The 22,431-nt window shown below is 36.6% G+C and overlaps 2 protein-coding genes and 1 long non-coding RNA gene across 4 annotated transcripts in view; 2 read left to right on the forward strand and 1 right to left on the reverse strand.

Moving 5' to 3' along the window:
* Positions 1-11,529, reverse strand: part of LOC107590784 (uncharacterized) — a 17,504-nt gene extending 5,975 nt beyond the window's left edge. The window contains exons 1-3 of the long non-coding RNA XR_001609820.1: positions 11,430-11,529; positions 7,216-7,220; positions 5,415-5,420 (exon numbers count right to left, since the gene is read on the reverse strand). This is a non-coding gene — a long non-coding RNA (uncharacterized lncRNA). The remainder of the gene's footprint in view (positions 1-5,414; positions 5,421-7,215; positions 7,221-11,429) is intronic.
* Positions 1-17,545, forward strand: part of itga2b (integrin, alpha 2b) — a 19,399-nt gene extending 1,854 nt beyond the window's left edge. The window contains exons 4-30 of the mRNA XM_016279685.1: positions 1,677-1,836; positions 2,005-2,054; positions 2,275-2,320; positions 2,546-2,668; positions 2,759-2,803; positions 2,929-2,972; positions 3,093-3,155; positions 6,341-6,393; positions 6,494-6,705; positions 7,909-8,094; positions 9,268-9,313; positions 10,400-10,507; positions 10,819-10,874; positions 12,359-12,510; positions 12,848-12,952; positions 13,038-13,105; positions 13,181-13,328; positions 14,305-14,397; positions 14,497-14,576; positions 14,757-14,837; positions 15,218-15,323; positions 15,413-15,565; positions 15,952-16,056; positions 16,656-16,772; positions 16,871-16,972; positions 17,049-17,171; positions 17,307-17,545. Of these exons, the coding sequence (XP_016135171.1) occupies positions 1,677-1,836; positions 2,005-2,054; positions 2,275-2,320; positions 2,546-2,668; positions 2,759-2,803; positions 2,929-2,972; positions 3,093-3,155; positions 6,341-6,393; positions 6,494-6,705; positions 7,909-8,094; positions 9,268-9,313; positions 10,400-10,507; positions 10,819-10,874; positions 12,359-12,510; positions 12,848-12,952; positions 13,038-13,105; positions 13,181-13,328; positions 14,305-14,397; positions 14,497-14,576; positions 14,757-14,837; positions 15,218-15,323; positions 15,413-15,565; positions 15,952-16,056; positions 16,656-16,772; positions 16,871-16,972; positions 17,049-17,171; positions 17,307-17,396 (2,715 nt within the window). The 3' untranslated portion in view covers positions 17,397-17,545. The remainder of the gene's footprint in view (positions 1-1,676; positions 1,837-2,004; positions 2,055-2,274; positions 2,321-2,545; positions 2,669-2,758; positions 2,804-2,928; positions 2,973-3,092; positions 3,156-6,340; positions 6,394-6,493; positions 6,706-7,908; positions 8,095-9,267; positions 9,314-10,399; positions 10,508-10,818; positions 10,875-12,358; positions 12,511-12,847; positions 12,953-13,037; positions 13,106-13,180; positions 13,329-14,304; positions 14,398-14,496; positions 14,577-14,756; positions 14,838-15,217; positions 15,324-15,412; positions 15,566-15,951; positions 16,057-16,655; positions 16,773-16,870; positions 16,973-17,048; positions 17,172-17,306) is intronic.
* Positions 17,546-19,308: 1,763 nt separating this feature from the next.
* Positions 19,309-22,431, forward strand: part of fam171a2a (family with sequence similarity 171 member A2a) — a 59,151-nt gene continuing 56,028 nt past the window's right edge. For both annotated transcript variants that reach the window (XM_016279686.1, XM_016279687.1), the window contains exon 1: positions 19,309-19,519. In XM_016279686.1, the coding sequence (XP_016135172.1) occupies positions 19,420-19,519 (100 nt within the window). In that variant the 5' untranslated portion in view covers positions 19,309-19,419. The remainder of the gene's footprint in view (positions 19,520-22,431) is intronic.

Genomic DNA, 22,431 nt, shown 5'->3' on the forward strand with positions numbered 1-22,431 from the left:
TAGACATTGAGGGGGGCTAGTCCCCCCAATAATTAGAAATCACTCAACCCTTTTCTCGAATATTGCCAAAGAGAGAGAGAGAGAGAGAGAGAGAGAGAGAGAGATGAAAGATGTGTGTATGTGCGTCTGTGCGTTTCTCTTTTTAAGAGTGAGTTTACTTAAAAAACGGCGATTTTATCCTCTCGTTGCTGAAAAATATAATGTAGCGATTCAGTATTTAAACTCTTATTAATAAAAGTCGTGGGGCAGCGTTGACAAGTTTCTTTTCTCCTGGATGTGTGAGCTGCGCGATCTACTATATATATGTGTGTGTGTGTGTGTCAGTAAGCAGAGCATTAATATAGAACGGTAATTAAAGGCTCTAATGCACACCAGCACACCAGAATAGTGTGTGTATTGTAGGAGCTAGACGACGTATGATGACGTGTGACGGCATAGTAGTGGTGTCCCAATTCTTAGGGGAATATTTTCACCCCTACCCCTTGATACTCTGTTTCAAGGGACAAGGGGAATGGGGTAGGCGGAGGGGTAGGGGAAGGGGAAGGGGAAGGGGAAGGGGTATAAAATAGAATTGGGATTGGGCCTAAATTTGCCATAAGTAGTCTGATTATGTAGTGTGCTAATTATTCAGGGATGTTTTATAGAATTTGTGTCAGCATTTCATGTTTGTTTTAGTATTTTGCCACTTTAAGCACTTTCAACTTTAAGTTGTTTTAAACAAAACAGCAGCCTAACATTTTTTAATTACTGAATCTACGATGAAAAGTGGTAAATAAATGAAGTACTTATGTTTTTACTGTAGACATACTGTCCCATAACAAATGGTTGCGAATGGTTTCTGTAGACACAGAGCGCATTTAGGCCACGCCCACACCGGGGGGAAAACAATCCGACGCTCTCCATTGACTTTCTATTGCAGGAAGCTGCCTCATTGTCATTTCTGACTTATAACAAAAAACAGAACAATGCCTAAAAGCTGCTATGTGACAAGGTGTACAGCAAATGAGCTAAACAACCCAGAACTAAGTTTTTATAAGCTGTCGATTATGACGCGTGTCGCTCTGTCTCTATCCACCTTTTTCTTGTCGTAAACATGGGCGCGGCCATTTGTAAATTCTATGGGTCTGGCTTCCGGTCTCATCTGCGTCCACTCCGTCCAGCTATTTTTAGCTGAACAAAACAGTTCGTTTTGCTGCTTGATATTGAAAGTTGGTGTGTCTCATATTATTTTAATGTATTATCTTAATTATGAACACACTGGTTTGTAGTGCAAAGAGTTTTACCGTTTACTGCACGTTGTTATTCTCCTCGTTATTTACCTATAGCGGCTAATGAACTGGAAGTCTCACCCAAAGGCTTACTTCCGCGTTGAAGAAAAAGGTCCTCACATTTGCAATTTAACTTTCACAAGAGTCTGTTTATTAGCGTGATTTGATTAACTTGTAGCTTTGTGGATACTAAAATGTTGTTTAAAAACACAATAGAAACATTATATAGGCCTAATATATTATGTATTTAGTATCATTATATAATATATTATGTATTTAGTATCTAGTCTTAAAACCCAGGAATTAGCATTTACAAGCCTATGGAAATTCCAATAGGTTTTTAGAATAAAGTTTTCAATTTATAAAATGCCTCTGGTTGATATATATTACGTATTTCCTGTTCGGCAGGCCTGTGCTCCTATGTTCCACTGGAACGTGCTTATGGAAAAGGAGGAAGCCATGAATACACCTGTTGGGAACTGCAAGCTTTTGGACATGCAAACAGGAGAGGTGGCAAACTACGCCCCCTGCAGGGAACTTTATGTAGAGGGGATTTACGCCAGTGGCTGTAAGATGCTGCATTTACTGCTGTCCTATTCAGTAACATAGCCGCTATGAATACAGTTCTGTTGATAAATATGCATTATAAATATGCATTATACATACTCTGTGATTATTCTTCAGTGTCTAATGTTTCAAGCACTCTGACCAATAATGGCCCAATCCCTATGTGCAGATCCTGACAGGCGTTACTGTGAGGCTGGATTTACCACAGATATCACAGAGGTTCCTTGCTTCTCTTTTAATGACAGTGGAGTAATCTGAATAGCTATTTGAATGTATTTGCATATCCATACACCTGTATGAGGTGTCTGAACGAATGAATGAATGAATTCCTTCCCATACAATGCCATTATATGCAGTACATACGATACCATAAAAATGTTTATTAAATGGTATAACATCTCTTCTTTTTCCCTGTATTTAAAAACGATGGCTGTGACAGAATGGCAGAGTGATACTTGGTGCACCAGGAGGCTATTATTTTCAAGGTAAAGTATGTTAGAAAAGCTACAGCATGTAGAGGAGGCGATTTTACAAAGAATATTCCCTTTAGTCTAGAGCCAGGTTGATTTTACTACAGTGATTCAAATATTTGAAAAGATTTTTTGTTTTAAATGCGAATTGACAGAGCACTTTCAGTGGGGTTTATATGACTTTGTGAAGTTTGCTGTGACTACAGCGGCACTGTCACGCATCTTTTCTCTTTACTTCAGGTCAGATCATCACTGCATCTCTTGCTAACATCATGAGTAGTGGCAGTGCATTCTCTCCCATTCACTCAGTGAGCGGTGAGACCAAAACTCCACAAAGACCTGACGACTACGACCTGTATCTGGGTAAGATGTGATGTCTGACATTAGAAACTGAGACTAAGTTATCTCTTTTCTATATAATAAGTAAGGTTTTGTCATTGTTCTGCATCATAGGATACTCTGTTGCTTTTGGGCATTTTAATAAAGACAACGTCACAGGTGATAAGCATAAATAACCCGCCATTTGAATTTTTTCATGCATTCAATTAAAAAAATGCAGCATGAATTTCATCTGCAGCTCTTATCTGCACTGTTTTCTCACCTTTATTTGACAATGATTGCAGATTATGTTGTTGGCGTCCCAAACGATTTGCACACCGCAGGCTCTGTAAGCACTCTTACACTGTTACATGGATGATTATGCACTTCAATTATCCTCTTGTACAGTTACACAATTGATTATGGACTTGATCTGGGTAATTTGTTGTTGTACTGTGCTTGTTTTTAGGTTAAAATAATAAATGGAGCAACTGTGCCCCTGAAAATCATGAAGGCGATTAGTGGCATCCAGGTTATTTGATTTGATTTGTAATACTGGATATGTTAAAATTCTGTTTAATTTGTTCTCAATAGTCTATTATTGTTAAGCTATTACAGTACTGTTTAAAAGTTTGGGGTCAGGGATTTTTTTTATATAGAGGTGCATCTCAAAGAATTTGAATATTGTGAAAAAGTTATTTTTTGTAACATTTCAAAAAGTGAAACTTTTATATATTCTAGATTCATTATATGTAAAGTAAAACATTTCAAAGTTGTTGTTTTTTTTTTTGATGATTAGAGCTTTCAGCTCATGAAAGTCAAAAATCCACAATCCATCCATATCCATCTCAAAATATTAGAATATGAGTTTCATTAAATGACCATCCCTACAGTATAAATTCCGGGTATCTCTTGTTCTTTGAAACTACTATAATGGGGAAGACTGCTGACTTGGCAATGGTCCAGAAGACAATCATTGACTCCCTCCACAAAGAGAGAAAGTCACAGAAGGTCATTACTGAAAGGGGTGGCTGTTCACAGAGTGCTGTATCAAAGCATATTAAATGCAAAGTTGACTGGAAGGAAGAAATTGGGTAGGGAAAGGTGCACAAGCAACAGGGATGATCACAAGCTTGAGAATACTGTCAAGCAAAGCCAATTCAAACACTTGGGAGAACTTCACAAGGAGTGGATTGAAGCTGGAGTCAGTGCATCAAGAGTCACCATGCTCAGACATCTTCAGGAAAGGGCTAACAAGCCACTTCTGAAACAGAAACCACGTCAGAAGCATCTTACCTGGGGTAAGGAGAAAAAGAACTGGACTGTTGCTCAGTGGTCCAAAGTCCTCTTTTCAGATGAAAGTAAATTTTGCATTTCATTTGGAAATCAAGGTCTGGAGTCTGGGGGAAGACTGGAGAGGCACAGTATCCAAGCTGCTTGAAGTCCAGTGTGAAGTTTCCGAAGTCAGTGGTCTATTGTGTTTTATCACGTCCAAAGTCAATGTGGCCATCTACCGGAAGATTTTAGAGCACTTTATGCTTCCATCTGCTGACAAACTTTATGGAGATGCTGATTTCCTTTTCCAGCAGGACTTTAGCACCTGCCCAAAACCACTTCCGAGTGGTTTGCTGACCATGATATTACAGTGCTTGATTGGCAAGCCAACATGCCTGACCTGAACCCCATATGGAATCTATAGGATATTTTCAAGAGAAAGATGAGAAACAGTGGATTCAACAATACAGACAAGCTGAAGGCTCAATAGTGCCACAGGCTGATGGCTTACATGCCACACCTCACTGATGCTGGAGTTTGTGCTAAAGGAGCCCCGACCAAGTATTGAGCACATAAATGAACATACTTTAAAGAACTTTTTTTTTTTTGTATTATTCAAAATGGTATGTCTGATTTATTATGGCTGATTGTGATTTGGTATTGGTAATTACTGAGGGTAGGATTTAATAAGCCTAGGGCTTCTATCTACCCTTTTATATTTCGAACAGGTTGAATATATGTAAAATAAATAAAAAATAATAATAATAATTTATATTTGTTGATTTTATTTTTTTAGTTTTTGTTTATTGGTATTTATTTATATATTTATTATGTTTTTTTCCTTTTGTATTTTTATTTTGAACTATTAAAAATACAAAAGGAAAAAAACATAATAAAGATACAAATAAATACCAATAAACAAAAACAAAAACAAAAAAAAACAAAAATCAACAAATATAAATTATTATTATTATTTTTATTTTTTACATATATTCAACCTGTTCGAAATAAAAAAAAGGGTAGGTAGAAGCCCTAGGCTTATTAAATCCTACCCTCAGTAATTACCAATACCAAATCACAATCAGCCATAATAAATCAGACATACCATTTTGAATAATACAAAAATACTAGTCCAAACTTGAACTTTTCTGTTTTGCAAATCCTTTTTTTTTTATTAATCTTAGGAAATATTCTAATATTTTGAGATACTGGATTTATATATATATATAATATAGCTGAATAAAATTATATATAATATATAATATAGCTGAATAAAATTATATATATATATAATTTTCTTCAGCTAGTACACATTAGAGTGTTCACAAGTTGTTAAAAAGTTTCAAACAAATGTTGTTCTTTTGAACTTTCTATTCATCAAAGAATCCTGAAATATATATATATACTGATTATGTATTACGGTTTCCACATGCAGCACAACTGTTTCATAATAATAAGAAATGTTCTTGAGAACCAAATCGTCATATAAGATGATTTTTGAAGTATCATGTGACACTAACGACTGGATTAATGACTGCTGAAAATTCAGCTTTGCATCACAGGAATAAATTACATTTTAAAACGTATTATAATAGAAAACAGTTATTTTGAATAGTACCGTATTGACCCGAATATAAGACGATGTTCTTTTCTTGGAAATACATCTGAAAAAACGTGGTGGTCTTATATTCAGGGTCTAGACTTTAACTTGTCAATAATACACCCACAACAATAGGTGGCGCCAAATACGCATAAAACGAGTGTGCCGTGAAATACGTAATGTGAAGATCGCGAGTAAAATCAAAAGAAAAAGAAAAGCTTACAGCTGCATGAGTCGTGACTGTCACGTTAGCCTGATGGGACCAAACTCTCTTTGTGATTTTAAAACGTAAGTCAGTACCCAGATTTGAAGACTACAGTAAGATTTAACTTCTACTGTTAATAAGATTTTGGTAGGCTACTATTAGATGGATAGTCTAAATGTTCTAATTCAGATGGGCTGCCTGTTTTTTATTTATTTAATGGTATATCAAAAAGTGTATATTTTTTAAATGTGATTGTTAGTACATTTTACCAGTTTTTACCATACTTTCAAAACAAAAATTAAAATAGGAAAAATATGCAATATGAAAATAATTGAAGACAAAATGTGTTTTACGGAGAAAAAAAATAAGATTTGGTTTTTAAAAAGCCTTTTTCCAAACGGTACATCTGGAAAAAGCGGGGTCGTCTTATAATCAGGGTCGTCTTATATTCGGGCCAATACGGTAATACTTTTTTCATAATATTACGGTTTTACCATATTTTTGATCAAATAATTGCAGACGTTGTGAGCATAAGAGTCTTCAGAAACATGAAAAAATCCTACCGATCCAAATTATTTGAATGGTACTTTTTTTTTTTTAAATGCAGTAATGATACTTTTTGTCTGTTTTTCTGTAGATAGCATCTTATTTTGGACATTCTGTGGCAGTAACAGACATCAACAGAGATGGGTAAATCATTCCTGCAGAGACCAGTTTCTCTTTCTGGTTGTTCATGAGAATTGATTAAATGTTTTTATGAGATGAATTGTCTCCTCTCTGTGGTCATCAGGTGTGACGACATCCTGATTGGAGCACCTCTTTTTATGGAGCAGTTATCCACTCAGAAATTTCGAGAAGTGGGACAAGTCTATGTTTACCTGCAAAGACAGGGCTTCTCCTTCTCCTCTAGACCCAACCAGATCCTGACAGGGATATATGCCTATGGGCGTTTTGGCAGTGCTATAGCCCCTTTGGGAGACATCGACCATGATGGCTTTAATGGTAAGGACTTATCTGACTTTACAGAGAAGGATTTGCAGTGAAAATAGCATGCAGTTTAATATTTTCATAGATACTTTTGAGCACAACCCATCTGTGTATAAGTACAAGAACAAAATGAACAACCAAATGCTTTTAATGAAGACACAAGACAAATCTGAAGAAAAATCAGGCAGTAGACCCAAACATTGATCTTTACAGGATGTAAAGTCTTTTGCATTAGACATTGCGGTTGCTCTTATACAAAATTACATTCAGCACCAGAATCTTAATTTTTTTCTAGTTACAAGCAAATGAATCTTGTCTCTTAAAAACAGCTGGAGTTCATTTTTCTCAGTTATGAAAGCAGCATCTGAAAGTGATTTGACCTAAATGGGTCAGGCGTTCTTCGGCTGTCACAATATAACTCAGATTCATGTGGAGTTCTAGTGCTTATCCTAAGGTTTAAAAGAGATTAAACTGTACAAAAAATAAATAAATAAATTATGTTCGTTATCATAAAAGTATAATGACAATGTCTTAGATATCATGGGATGGAAAAGTAAGCATACGTTTTTAGATACTATCCAAATATTATGTAATAACTACTTTACTGTTCAAATATTTGAACAAAAAAGGCTCACCATGTCTGTATTTATTCAATTAAAAATAAATCAAAAACAGTAATATTGTGAAGTATTATTACATTTTAAAGTGTATGTTTTCTATATTTGAATATATTGTAAAATGGAATGTATTCCTGTGATCAAAGCTGAATTTTCAGCATCATTACTCCAGTCTTCAGTGTCACGTGATCCTTCAGAAATCATTCTAATATGCTGATTTGCTGCTCAAGAAACATTGCTGATTATTATCAGTGTTGAAATCAGTCATGCAGCCTAATATTTTTGTAGAAATTGTGATACATTTTTTATTATAAAACTGTAAAGACATATTTACATTTATTTTTTTTTATTGTCTTTACAGTCCCTTTTGGTGAACAAAAGTATTAATTTCAAAAATAAATAAACTCATACTAATATCAAAAGTTTGAATAGTGTATAATAACACCATTTTACCAATATTTTACTATGAAAGAAAATGCATTCTCATGCTAAATACATATACTCTTCTTTACTTTACTGGCTGAACAAACTATATAATTTTTTATTATTATTTATTATTTTTATATTTTATTATTTTCATTTATTATTCCTTTATCCTCAGATGTGGCTGTTGGGGCACCTGGCTCTGGTGAAGGAGGTCAAGTGTTTATTTACCTGGGTCAGAGTGATGGCTTGACCAACCAGTATGTTCAGGTCATTGAGAGCCCGTTTAAGACCCTCAAAGATCCTCCGATGTTTGGTTTCAGCATGAGAGGAGCGACAGATATTGATGATAATGGATATCCAGGTATGTGATATATTACTTAAAAATACTGGAAAGCAGTCATGCTTTATTTCTTCTCTAGAACTGAAAAGAGGAAAAATCAACAATACAATGAGATACATAAAATACATAAAGCCATAATAAAAGTATGGTGAAACTTTTATTGTATGGATCTCCATTGGACATTTGGAGGGTGAAATGAGATTTAATTTTTGGGGTGAACTATCCCTTTAAATTGAAAACTCAAATGATTTATTTTGTTAAATTTTTTCATTTTGTCTCCAACCAATGTCAGCAAATGCTAGCTCTTTTCACCAGAACCCTGGGACCACTGTGCTCCTCCCATTACCTTCCATTAAAATCTGACCAGTAAACCTCAGCTGGGTCACTGCATCAAAATACATCATAACCTTCCCAACAACCCTATAAAGCCACCTATGAGTCATGCTTAGAGTACAAAACCCACAAATAACCGAATGGTAGAGCCAACCTAAGCTTTAGAAATTGTCCTCAAAGTTTGAATGTCTGTTGTGAACAATCTCCACTAAGAGCCTTTTCCCACAATCCCTTGGGAGGAGCGAAGGGCTGTCTGGGCGGCACGAGAGAGTCACCATGAGACAGGAATGCTTTAGTCAGTGCCACAGCCCTCTTAGTACAGATATAAATGGAAAAGGGCTCTGACACTGGGGTCCAGTGTGGACATGGCAATGCTTTTTGACACACAGCACCTCAAGCTCTTGAGAGGGACTCTTGGCGCTCTTTATCTCACTCTCTGCCTGTGGTGGCTGATCTCTTAGGTCACTTCTGCCAGACAAAGTAGTCCCCACACTTCCTTTCCTCTAGTTTAACATGACATTAGGCTAATCATCCCATATAGAAAACATCACAAGTAAAATTAATCATGTTTATAAATATAAACATGGGTTTATTATAGCCCACTTACAATTTACATTTCAGAGATCATTACAAATAAATTATTATAATGCTAAACTGAATCAATTTAAATGAACAAACTTGGCATTGCATTTGCAACCATGTGAAAACAGGGGGTGCTGCAGCCCCCTCAGCACCCCTACTTCCCGCGTCCCTGAACATGACTGTCATGTACCTCAATCCCTTTTTTACTCACTTTGATTTCGTTGGTAGAGCCATTCTGGATTTCAAGGCATATAATATTCTTTGGTTTTCCCCTTTTAGATCTCATTATTGGTGCTTGGGGTGCGAGCAAAGTGGCAGCATACAGGTACCAGTTTAAAATAATCCAAATTACTGCAAAAAAACCTAAATGCTTTATTGTAATCATATGGTCATATACACTTCATAATTTTCATTATATTGGTCTAAACCAGAGGTTCTCAACTGGTTTTTAATTCAGGACCTGGATTTTGCATTGGACATCAAGTGGTGACCCAACACAGTACCAAAATTACTGTATCATATGAAGGGGGGAAAAAAGTCAAACTGTGAATTCTCTTATAAAGATAAAATAAAGTATAATTAATTAATAAAATAAATAAAACATGAACAATAATTAATATATTCATAAAAATACAACTAATTATGTATTTATTTAATAATAATATGTATTGATTAATTCATTCATTAATATTACCATAAAAATATCCATATGTGCCATATACCATACCAAATGCACCATAAAATCATATGCACACTTGTATAAAGTCTATATATGTAACCCTGGACCACAAAAAAAAAGTCATAAGGGTCAATTTTTTAAAATTGAGCTAAGCTTAATAAATAAGATTTCCATGTATGTATGGTTTGTTAGGATAGGACAATCTTTGGTCGAGATACAACTATTTGAAAATCTGGAATCTGAGGGTGCAAAACAATCTAAATCTAAATATTGAGAAAATCACATTTAAAATTGTCCAAATGACGTCCTTAGCAATGCATATTACTAATCAAAAATTAAGTTTTGATATATTTACAGTAGGAAATTTACAAAATATCTTCATGGAACATGATCTTTACTTAATATCCAAAAGATTTTGGGCATAAAAGAAAAATCTGTAATTTTGACCCATACGATGTATTGTTGGCTATTGCTACAAATATACCCCAGCGACTTAAGACTGGTTTTGTGGTCCAGGGTCACCTATACACTTCTTAAAAAAATAATAATAATGCCAAATTCCACAATACTCCATTGGTTAAAAAAAATGCCATAGAGTTTGATGGTACACACAGCCTTTGATAATAACAGCAAAATTTTGCAGTTTTTCCCTGCTGTGGGTCGTGACCCACCAGTTGAGAACAACTGAAGTGATTCTGCATGTTGGATCAATAATGTGTTTGACTTTATCAGGGCACAGGCTGTAGTGAGGACACAGGCTCGAGTCTCATTCTTCCCTGATCTTTTGAATCCCGAAGACAAATTCTGTCAACTCCACCAGAGCAACACCTTCATTACTTGGTAATGTATCTGAACTTAGTTCAAGAGACAGCTTCATGTCATCATGATTCAAGTGGCTGACATTCATGCTTGATTAGTCAGCCATGAAAAGCTTCTCAAGGATTAGCAGAGTTCGGGTCAGCAATGGTACAGTAAGCTATTGATTGCACCCACATCTTTTTATAGGACTAATGCACAATCACAATGCATCAAGGACCTTCATTGATCAGTGATGTAATCCATATTTTCTGCATGCTTTGAATTCCAACCCACATAGTTGCAGTACATCTATAAAATGTTTATAATAAGCACTTGTTTTCTCTTTTCCTTAGCTTTATAATTATGGCATGCATTAGTGTTTCTGGCCACAGGATTCCTGAGGAGATTGGTATGTGATCCATATGAAATTATTAATAGTGGTAATAAGCATCCCTAATAATGCAAGTGTCCTGAAGCAAGCATATATATATATATATATATATATATATATATATATATATATATATATATATATATATATATATACTGTACACTCTTAAAAATTAAGGTGCTTCAAAAGGTTCTTCAAGCAATGCCATAGAGGAACCATTTTGGTTCCACAAAGAACCATTCAGTCAAAGGTTCTTTAAAGAATCATCTCTTTCTTACCTTTTTATAATCTGAAGAACCTTCTTTCACCACAAAGAAGCAGAAAGGTTCTTCAGATGTTAAAGGTGCTTTATGGAACCATTTAGACAAAAAGGTTCTTCTATGGCATCGTGAAGCACCTTTATTTTTAAGAGTGTATATGCCAAGTTCTGTCATGAAACTCTAGATGGCGCAGGCTGATGGGTCTTCAATGCAAACTCATGATATTTACAGCGTTAAACTCCTTGGCACAAGCTAAAGTCAAGTCAAGTCAAGTTGAGCTTTATTGTCATTCTGCTACATGTGGGGGACATACAGTCCTCACAGGACCACGGTTCTACATAAATACAGGCATACAACAATGAAGTAAAACAGTAAAACCTATACACAACTAGCCTACTGACTGATTTTGACTATAAATATACTATATATATAAATGTTTACCTATACATAAATTAAAAAAATACAGACTATACGGATGCTTCACATAATACTGTATATGTGCAAAGAGAAACATCGTAAGTCAAGCAGCTGGCTGGGGAACAGTGCAAGATGATTTGTAGTGCATGAGCATGTAAACACACATATTACGGAGTCTTTTGTGGGATTATGTACACAAATAAGTGTGTGTGAAAAGGGGGGGGGGATGGGTGTTGTGGGAGATAAGACGGTCCATGTTTCAGGAGGTAGGGGTTTTGTATGGGGTTTCAGAGGAGGGCGGGGTGATTTGAGTTCAGGGCTCTCACAGCCTGGGGGAAAAAACTATTGAGCAGTCTGGCGGTTCATGTTGGTTCTAAATTGGTTCATGTTGCACACGCAGCTAAAGTGCTTGCTGCTTTATATTTGAATGGATGGTTACACTAGAGCATTTACTAGAGAATTTGTCAGTGCGCATTCAGAGTTCCTGAAACCCTGCACCTTCCTCAGCTCCACCTGTATAGATCTGCGTTGTCATATCCATTACCATGCTAAAAACTTCAGAGAGTTGTCATGATAGATAGATAGATAGATAGATAGATAGATAGATAGATAGATAGATAGATAGATAGATAGATAGATAGATGGATAGATCTAATTTAAATAAACCAACAATTAAAAATAAAGCATTGGAATTTAAGAATGTGAGTTTTAAATTCAGCTTATTGTGCATATAAAGGGTCTTAAAATAAAAATTTTGGGGTGCATTAAAGGTGTCATCAAAGATTTGCAGGTTTTTTTAACTGTTTGCAACATATTTTTTTCTAGTGCTAAACGCAGAGCTTCAGCTGGACAGGATGAAGCAGAGCATGGCCAGACGAACCCTCCTACTGGACTCCAACCAGCCGTACACTTACTTCCAGCTCTCAGTGGAGAGAAACTCAGCAGATGTCTGCAGGAACTTCACGGCCTACCTACTGGTATGTTTCATCCTCTTCAACTATTTTTCAAAATATTGATGTGCAGGAACTGAGACCTGTGGATGAGAAGCATGAGTCCTGTGACCTTCACGTTGCAGAACACTGAATGTTTTGAGTGCTGTTGAGAGTACAACGACTATATACACTCATAAATTAGATCTAGTTAGCGCTAAGTACAAACCGAAATGCTTTTGTGCTCCCAACTGCACAACAGGTCATTCATGTGACTTTCTTGCTGTAATCAAATTCTCTCACTTATCCTTTCTTGTCATTTAAAATGCAAGTTGTTGCAGTTTTTTCAGTGGGTAATCTTTTGTCTCATTCTATTCCTTTTTAGCCTGAGTTTAAGGACAAGCTGAGTCCAATCTTCATCTCAGTGAACTATAGCCTGACTGACTCGCAAGATGCAGTGCTGCATGGACAAAGTGTCGCCGTTGGACAGGTGAAGGCTGGAATATATTGTTTTTGTCATTGCAGTGAAACGTACACATTTATATGAACCTGTTGAAAGCTTTTGTTTTATCTAGACACGGATAATACTAAACTGTGGTCCAGATAACATCTGTATACCAGACCTGAAGTTGAAGGCAGTAGCGTAAGTTCCTTTGTTATCTTGTTACATTTATAGTTATAAACCTGTTACAGACAAGTAAACATTTGTCAAAAACAGGTCAACACAACCAATCCTGATCGGAGATGAGAATCCAGCGCTGCTGATTATCGAGGCTGAGAATCAAGGAGAGGGAGCGTATGAGACTGAGCTATATATCAGCCCGCCGGCACACACGCATTATCAGGGTGTTGTGAGCAACCAGGAGGTGAGGGTTTAGTCACTTCCTGTTTGTTGCAGACAGGATCACAAGTTACAGAACATCAATTCCAATCATGCTGTTGTGTGAACAGACCGTTACTGTTGTACTCTGAGAAATTTATATCAGTTTGCTTACAAAAAAGCAACAATGTTTAGTTGTGTGCCTTAAGGTGTTGTCACATTAGTGAAATTTTGGCATAATTTTGTGGGCAGAAATGTCCATTGTCAAGTGTAGCAATACATGAAGCACAGCTCAAATAGAAGTCACTTTTAAACCATGTTGGTCAACACGACAAACTTGAACCCAGAGCAAAATCTGCATGGGGAAATCTTTCGCTTTCAAGCAAAATTCCAATTTGCATGGATTCCTATTGAAATTAAAATTATGAAAAGTTGCTGAACAACAGTAAATGTGACTACACCTTTAAGGTCAGTTTATTCAGTCTGAGAGTTATTTTGTATAGAAATAATTATTTATTTATTTATGATTAATTTTAGTTTAAGTTTTAGTAATTCTATGTGCTTTTGTGTTTTTCTATCTATCTATCTGTCTTTCTGTGTGTGTGTGTGTGTACATAATGTTGAGGTTTTTAGTCTAATATTTATATTATTTATTTATATTATTATTAAATATGTGTGTGTGTGTGTATATATATACTGTATATAAAGTACAGCTTTATTTCCTTTCAATCAATAACTTTTTAATATTTTTAATAGTTAAAAAAAATTGTAGTTAAAAATAACAACACTTTTTTCAGACGTCTGTCTGAACTTTTACAGCTGTGTGTATATAGTCCTCATGAAAGCAAGATCTTCAAACAGACAACAGCTTTATGAAACTTCCATTGGCCAGACAACTAGAGCAAGCCTAACAAATGACATCTGACTGCCCCCTTTCTGTCATCACACGTCTTTTATGTTCATGTGAATAGTAGCATTATTGCTGGGTTGAGTCACATTAAGGTGTAAAATGTGTTGTGCAGGACTTCACTCACTTGGTGTGCGGTCAGAAAAAGGAGAACGGCTCAGTCATTGTGGTTTGTGATCTGGGAAACCCCATGGAGGCTGGACATCAGGTCAGGGTGACATGATCAACATAATAACCCACCTTGGGTGACCATTCATGTTCAGCCTGTTATAGAACATTTTGCTCTCGGTTGTTTTCTCTCATTCAGCTGAAAGCAGGTCTTTACTTCAGCATGGGTGGTCTGGAACAGGTGGAGAACCACATCACATTCCAAATGCAAATACGAAGGTGTGAACATTCATATACACAAACCATCTGTGCTGTTAACAAAACAGAACAAAATCATGTCTGTTTTGCTAGCTTGTCTGCTCCATAAAAAAACGCTAAACTGTTCTGGTACATTTTGCGCATGATAACAACAATCATTATCTTCTGTTTCATCTGATTGATCTCTCTTATTGTTTTCAGTAAGAACAGCCAGAACCCAGACAGTAACCTGGTCCAATTGCAGGTTGAAGTTAATGCTGTAGCTTCCCTGGAGATGCGTGGGTTAGTGCTGCTGCCATTTTCTCATATCATTTTGTTTCCCCCATTACAAAAAAAGCACTGAAACTGAAATTGAAGGGAGAAGATGATGTGTTTGCTAAAAAGTAGAATCAAAGCAACATTCTCATTTTTGTTATTTTTATGATGAAGTACTAAATAATTTAATAAATAAATAAAACTAAACACCAAACCTTAAAAACTACATACACATAAAAATAAACTAATAAAAATGACAAAACCTACACACAAAAACTGCACAATAAAATTACTAACACTTTTTTTACATGAAAATGAAAACAGAAAATATTTTTAAAAAGGCTCATTCAAAATACTAACAAAATCTGTAACTGTATATTGATGACACTAAATTAACACTGTTACAGAGTCTCTTCTCCGGTTGACTGTGTCCTGCCTATTGCTAAATGGGAGCCGAAGGATTTCCCAAAAGACTTGGATGAAGTAGGCCAACTCGTAGAGCATGTATATGAGGTAATATGCTCAGTCTAGGATTACAGTTAACACCTTCACTTAAGTGGTTTCGCGATACTTGTGCATACGTTTTTACTCTCCTGTCTCAGCTAAGGAACATGGGCCCCAGTCCAGTCAACGTAAAGCTTACACTGGAGTTTCCTGTTTCACAAAATGAGTCCTATCTGCTGTATGTGTTTGCAAATGCCTCTGAAGAGCTCATCTCCTGTCAGACAGACTACTCCAACATCGACCCACGTGGGGTGAGAGTGCCCCCTACTGACCATCATTTCTAAATTAAACTCTCTGAACAAGTCATTTGTCAGAAAATATAATCTTAACACACTTTATACTATTAAAAAAAGCACACCAATGTCTGTAAACACTGGATTTACCCTAACAACAGTTTACTGAGGTGGTACCATATAGTACAGTGTTACCATTTATTTTAATACATGCTATATTGATACTGATTATGATACTGAATGATTACTATAATCATAATTATTGGGATTTACATATCACTCCAAGATACTGTGGTATAACTATGGTGCCATGTACAAAAAAAATCATGATATATTTTTGTAAGTATAATACCGTTTATTCAATGGCTATAACTGCTACCTTTCCTATTTATCTTGGTCCACAGTTAGTAAAGTTGGAGCCCTCCAGCACCCATGTTCATCATTTCAACAAACGTGACCTGTCACAGAAAGCAGAATATGAACAGCAGTGGCAAAATACTGTCCATGTGGTACGGTTTGGAATAATTAAGATTTTTTATTGTTGTTGAAAGTTTCTAATGCTCACCATTTATTTGATCAAAAACACAGCAAAAACAGTAATATTATGAAATATTATTGCACTTTGAAATATCTATTCTCTATTTTGATATATTTTAAAATGTATTTTATTTCTGTGACGCAAAGCTGAATTTTAAGCAGCCATTACTCCAGTCTTCTTTGTCACACGATCCTTCAGAAATTATTCCAATACGATGATTTGGTTCACAAGTAACTTATTATGTCTTATGTCTTATTTTTATCAATGTTGAAAACAGTTGTGCTGCTTAATATTTTTGTAGAAACTCTAATCATCTTTTTTCAGAATACTTTGATGAATAGAAAGTTCAAAACAATAGCAATTTGCAACAATAAAAAAAGTTTTGTTTTGTTTTGTTTTGTTTTGTGTGATTCTTCTTTGCCAGTAGAAGGTGATATCACAGATTGGTCCCTCTTGTTACCAGTAGCTGTTGATTCATAGAAATGTTGATAATTCTACAGTTTAAGCACATAAATTGTGCAAATGCCTCCATCTTTCATGTTACATATTGTTATATCTCTCACTGTGCAGAACTGCTCTAGTGGTGAGCAGTGTCTTCGGTTTGAGTGTGAGGCTGCGGGACTGCAGAGAGATGAGAGGGCCATAGTGAGAGTGATGAGCAGACTGTGGGTACAAACCTTCTTAAAGGTGGGCAAAACTTTAAAGATCAAACAGGCACATTTGATGAAATCATCTGATATTCATAGCTCTTTCTCTCGCTGTTTCTATCTCCATTTGCCACCTAGAGACCATACGTAAATTTCGTTCTTCACTCCACGGCTCACTATGAGGTGGCAGATGTGCCCTCAAAAATCAAGCCAGATGTGCTGCCCAGAGGAAAAGCAGAGGTGAGACATTAGTTCTTTGGTTTGTATCATAAAACATAAGCTACTCCTCATTAAAACTCATTGTAAATCTATTTAGACACATACAAATATAGTATGGAGACGCCCAGATGGACAAGAGGAGGTACCTGTGTGGTGGATAGTAGTGTCAATCATCGCTGGACTGCTTCTACTGGCTGCACTGAGCACCATCTTCTGGAAGGTACAGCAGAGGGTGCTTTGTCCCATACAGGGCTCCTGGCCAGCAACAAACAAAGCACATCACTGTAAAACAGATATATGTATGCGAACCACATAAATCTCCATTAAGTTTAACAAACAACACTGTATGTTTAAGGTGGGTTTTTTCAAGCGTAACCGTCCTCCATGTGACGATGATGGCGATGACATGCAGCAACTGAGTGGAGAACCTAACGAGACATCTTGATGAGACATCACAAATCTTGAGGGTTTTGTTTGTTTGTTTTTTAAGTTTGTTTGCTAATTGTAGTCTGTTTTTCTGTAATTGCATTAAATATGTACTATGGTTATAGAGCCAGCATTTTGGGATCATTTGAATGAAGTCTCTTATTCTCACCAAAGCTACATTTAGTTGAAAAATTATGATAATGTGATTAATATTGTGATTAATAATATTGTGACTTTTCAGCATCATTACTCCAGTCTTCGGTGTCACATGATCCTTCAACAATCATTCTAATAAAAGGTACACTGATACTCATGGCTTGCATTTAAATTTATGTTAAAGAAATGTAGATAAATTAGCATTGTCTCCAACCCACTGCCCTTATTAGTAACATTTGAAGTATTTCAGATGAGTGATGATGCATTTTGATTATCAGTCATAATCAGATCATTGAGCTGTAGAACAGACTATGAACACTGAGCCTTATTCATTTTTATTTAAACTGTCACATTCATTTAATCTAACTTATGAACAATTTCCACCAAAATGTATTATGCATATGTTTCACTCATTGTAAGTCATTTAATTTCTGCTGTTTTTCATTGTTGTTGTCAGTCATTAAAATGTCTTGTCTGCACTGAAGTGTGTAATCACAATGCTTTGGTGTGTATATAAAACATTTGTTTGTGAGCACAGTTTAAGGATGAGAGTACATTTTCATGACTAGTAGTGAGGCAAAAACTGTGAACACTGTATGGATAAGATTGAATCACATAACGTGTTATCATAAAACTGTGGTGTGTGACTCAGAAGTGCACTCAGTAGTTTACATTTAGCTAAAGCCTTACTTGTCTCCAGTCTTTGCCTTGTGTGAGTCATTTTAATCATATTTCTCAAACATGCTGTTTATTTATGTGTGTAAAGCTTCATTTATTACCAAATAAAAATAATAAAAATATAGCCTTAAAGGAGTAGTTAACTAGAAGGTTAGTAAGGTGCTGAAAATCAAATCAATTATGTAAATGAGTTCGTTTCTTGATTGGAACAGATTTGGAGAAATTTAGCATCTTTAGAAAAATGTAGAAATGTATTACATCACTTGCTCATCAGTGGATCTTCTGCAGTGAATGAGTGCCGTCCATACGACTGATAAAAACATTGCAATAATCCATAAGTAATCCACATGACTTCAGCCCATCAATAAACATCTTGTGAAGCCAAAAGCTGCATGTTTGTAATAAACAAATCCGAGGCATTTTAACTGTAAACCATTGCTTCCGGCTGAAATACCAGTCCTCTATCCATAATATTGCTTTCTTAAGTGAAAAAGTTGTCTCTCCTGATTTAGGAGAAATGTGCTCAAATCAAGCACTGTTTACAAATGAAAACCATCCTAAACAGTTCTAAACAAATATGTTTGCGGATTCTGATGTGAGAGGATAACAGGGTATGGACTTTTTCACTGGAGGAAGCGTTGTTATGTATTATGGATTCATATTTTGTCCAGAAGCAATGTTTTCAAGTTAAAATGCAACAGCCTTAATGATGGATTTGTTTCTTACAAACATGCCACTTTTCACTTCACAAGGCATTAACTGCTGGACTGGATTTGTGTGGATTAGTGTGATGTTTTTATCAGCTGTTTGGACTCTCATTCTGACGGCACCCATTCACTGCAGAGGATCTATTGGTGAGCAAGTGATGTAATGCTACATTTCTCCAAGTCTGTTCTGATGAAGAAACAAACTCATCTACATCATGGATAGCCTGAGGGTGAATACATTTTCAGCAAATTTTCATTTACGGATGGATAGAACGCTCAAATTATTGAAACGAAGTTGCATGACACACGACAGAGGGCGCATGGAATCGCTGCACTCCAAAATCTCCCCCTCCCATCTGGGACAACAGTACTGAAAAAAGCGGAGCAGTACTTGGGAAGGGAGTGGGCAACCGCACTTTGGAGCAGTCAGTCTTGTGCCATCCCGCAACGAAACATGGATGAACTGCTACTTAAAGAGGATCTGACGATGCCACTGTGAGAATGCGTCCACCGCACACCTCCCGCTCTTTTTTTCTTTTGCTTTTCCTCTCTAGTGCTTGGAGGACGCTGGCGAAATCCCTGCCGAGTCCAGGACCAGTTGGTGAGTTTGATTTGAGATTGAAGCATCCGTCTTTGAACGTGATATTTGTGTAGCGCGGCTCCGCCGTGGAGAACGGAACATCGACTCGTGGCTTTATTATGTAACTGCCGCATTTGCGCTCACAGCAGTTTAGTACGCGCCGTTGCTTTTGTGCACATTTACGTTAGAGCCTTATGGGAGTTACAGTTTGGAAACAAAGGATTTCAATCTGTTCGTCCCCTCAGATGACCCTGCGGTGTATCTGTCAAGTGAATAAGTTATTTAAACGGGCCTTGAGCTACAGAAAAACAGTTGTATGTAGCAATATGCAAAATCCTGATAGGTGGATTTGGGTGTATGGTGGATCAGAGGTAAAAAACTATATAAATACTGTTCAGTTTCTTGCACAGACTGATCGTTTCGTGTCTTTACACATCACTGTATCGTCACGAGCCGCAGGGTTTTAATTTAGATTTGTTTTGTGTATGTTTTATGATTCCCAAAGCCGTGATTCCCATCCACTTACATTATAAGACTGATTGATAGGCTGCAACAGTTTGAGTTCAAAATCTTAGTTTGTGTTCTGCTGAAGAAACAAAGTCACCTACATCTTGGATGCCCTGGGGGTAAGCAGATAAACATCAAATTTTCATTTTTAGGTGAACTATCCCTTTAATGTTAGTTTAAACAAATGACTTATCTTACAAATACAATCCTAAAAAGTACAGGAAAATTGGAAATTGAGTGTTGTTCTGGACAGTTTTACGAATTTTCTTGCTCTAGTTTTGTTACTCTGGTCTGGTGGCAGTTTGTCACCACAGGACCAAGCGGATCTTTAGGAGCTGTTTGTGCAAACTCTTTTGTGGACCCCTTTTCTTCCTCAGCAACTTCCAATGAATATTAATGTGGGCTTGGAGCTTCTTTTCTCTTATGCACTCCATTGGTGCTTGTACTAAGTAGCTCACAAACTCAGCCACAGATTTTTAGGCCTAAAAGTTCTGCCTTATCTCTGAACCATTCAAATAGAGAAATTTAAAGAAAGTCTGGAAACTGAATGTGAAACTTTGACTGTCAGCATTTGTTTAGTCTTTTTGCGTTTAGTTATCTGTATCCTGCAAAGTCATTAGAGGTTTTTTTGACCCACATCAGAAGTTCATTACTGGACTCCAGCCTTTACTGAGACCCTTTGAAGAGAGACCTAAAGGTGAAGCCACATCATAAAACCATGTGTGAGTTCCCAGTTCTAGAGCTGAGAAGGACCTGGGATGACGTTTTAAAAAGTCTGGGATCCTTTTTATCCATGTTTTATTGCAATGCAGTCTACTGGAAAAGGCTCCGCTGACTAAGCTGTCCTTGTTGTGCTGATAGGAAACATTTAAGACCGAGTCAGTCAAAAACATGTGAAGGGTTCCCTGAAAGCTATAGACTTATATGAATCAATGAAAGGAATCAAGGCACAAACACCAAAGTGCATGATCATTCCCCTTCCAGTGAGATCTTTTTATGCACATATTAAGTAAGTCATACATATTAATAAGTTGTTTTTGAAAATTAATTTGTTTGGGAAGCAGACAGGATTTGTCTTAACCAGTAAGAGATAATGTTATTCAACACAGTTTGTGTCTGTCTATCTAATTAACTTAATAACATAGTCGAGTGTTTGAAATACTTCTTTTTGTGATCAGACATGGTTTCATATTACAGAATGATAGTATTATATACAGTGATAAAGGCCATGTCGATTAACATTGCATTATAAATATACTTTCCTTATAAAAATACCCAAGACTGAAGAACACAGATAAACCATATGTTTTGTGCAGTCGTAGGTTTATTTTCCTCAAGTTTCATCTGTTAAAATGTCTCTACCTCCGTTGTGCGTTTTATTCAGCGATAACTGGATACCTTCCTGGCGCATCGTCAGTAGTATTTCTTCTGCTATGGATATGTGGAGTTTCTGTGCAAGATCGCCCTCCGGCTTCCAGTATGAATTAAAACACTTTACATTATGTGTGAACTCATTAATGCTTACCCTATTTTGGGTAAACCTAGGAAAGATAATACTTTTCTTAAAAGAAACAGGATTCCCTGAATTATCGTCATTGATATCGTTATCGTAATAAATACCAGAAATATTGTGATATATTTTTAAGCCCATATCGCCCATCCCTAGTGTACGTTCCCTTGGAACTGGAATCATGGCGGAATTTCATGTCAAGTCCACTTCGCAGGGCACTTACGGTCGAATAAGACCATGCTTGAATGCTGCTGCCTGAACAAAAGACCTCCTTACTGAAGTGAAAGTGTTAGCTGGTGTCACTTTCTCGCAAACACGCCGGCGGATCTCCACCAAATTCGGGGGATCCCTTCAGCTCGAGGAGCCCTATCAAACGCCACCCTCCGCGCGTCGGTAGCCCCCCCGGGATCGCTTGATCGGTCGGCGCCTGACTAGGGCTGTCGCGATAACCGCAATATCGCAATACCGCGCTATTGACAAGCAAACCGCAGAGGAATGCAAGAACCGCAGCAACCGCGATTTTTGCGTGTTTTATTTTTTTCGTAAGGTTATGCCCTTCTCGTTTTACACTTCATGCATGTGGACTGAATATTAAACAAGTTAGTAATGATAACATAATGTGTACCATGCTGATTTGTACAGAGGCTCCGTAGATTTGCACTTAACAAGCCTAAGAAGACAGTGAATGAGAGAGAGCTCGACTGCGCTTGCGTCTGTCCTCCAGGCAGAGTCATATATATTTGTGAAAATAGGTTGTCATGTCCAAGGAAAGCGAAATCTCTGTGTTAGCATCGACGCATAGCTGGTCAGCTGAGTCTCCTAAAGTGGCGCTCAAAGTTAAAATGATTTCAACAGCGTGTTTCATTACGTCTCTTTGAATGAATGAATCAGCGTTTTTGAACGTGTAGTTGAATGA

The sequence above is a fragment of the Sinocyclocheilus grahami genome, unplaced genomic scaffold (genome assembly GCF_001515645.1).
Source record: "Sinocyclocheilus grahami isolate Dianchi unplaced genomic scaffold, SAMN03320097.WGS_v1.1 scaffold133.1, whole genome shotgun sequence".
Taxonomy (NCBI): domain Eukaryota; kingdom Metazoa; phylum Chordata; class Actinopteri; order Cypriniformes; family Cyprinidae; genus Sinocyclocheilus; species Sinocyclocheilus grahami.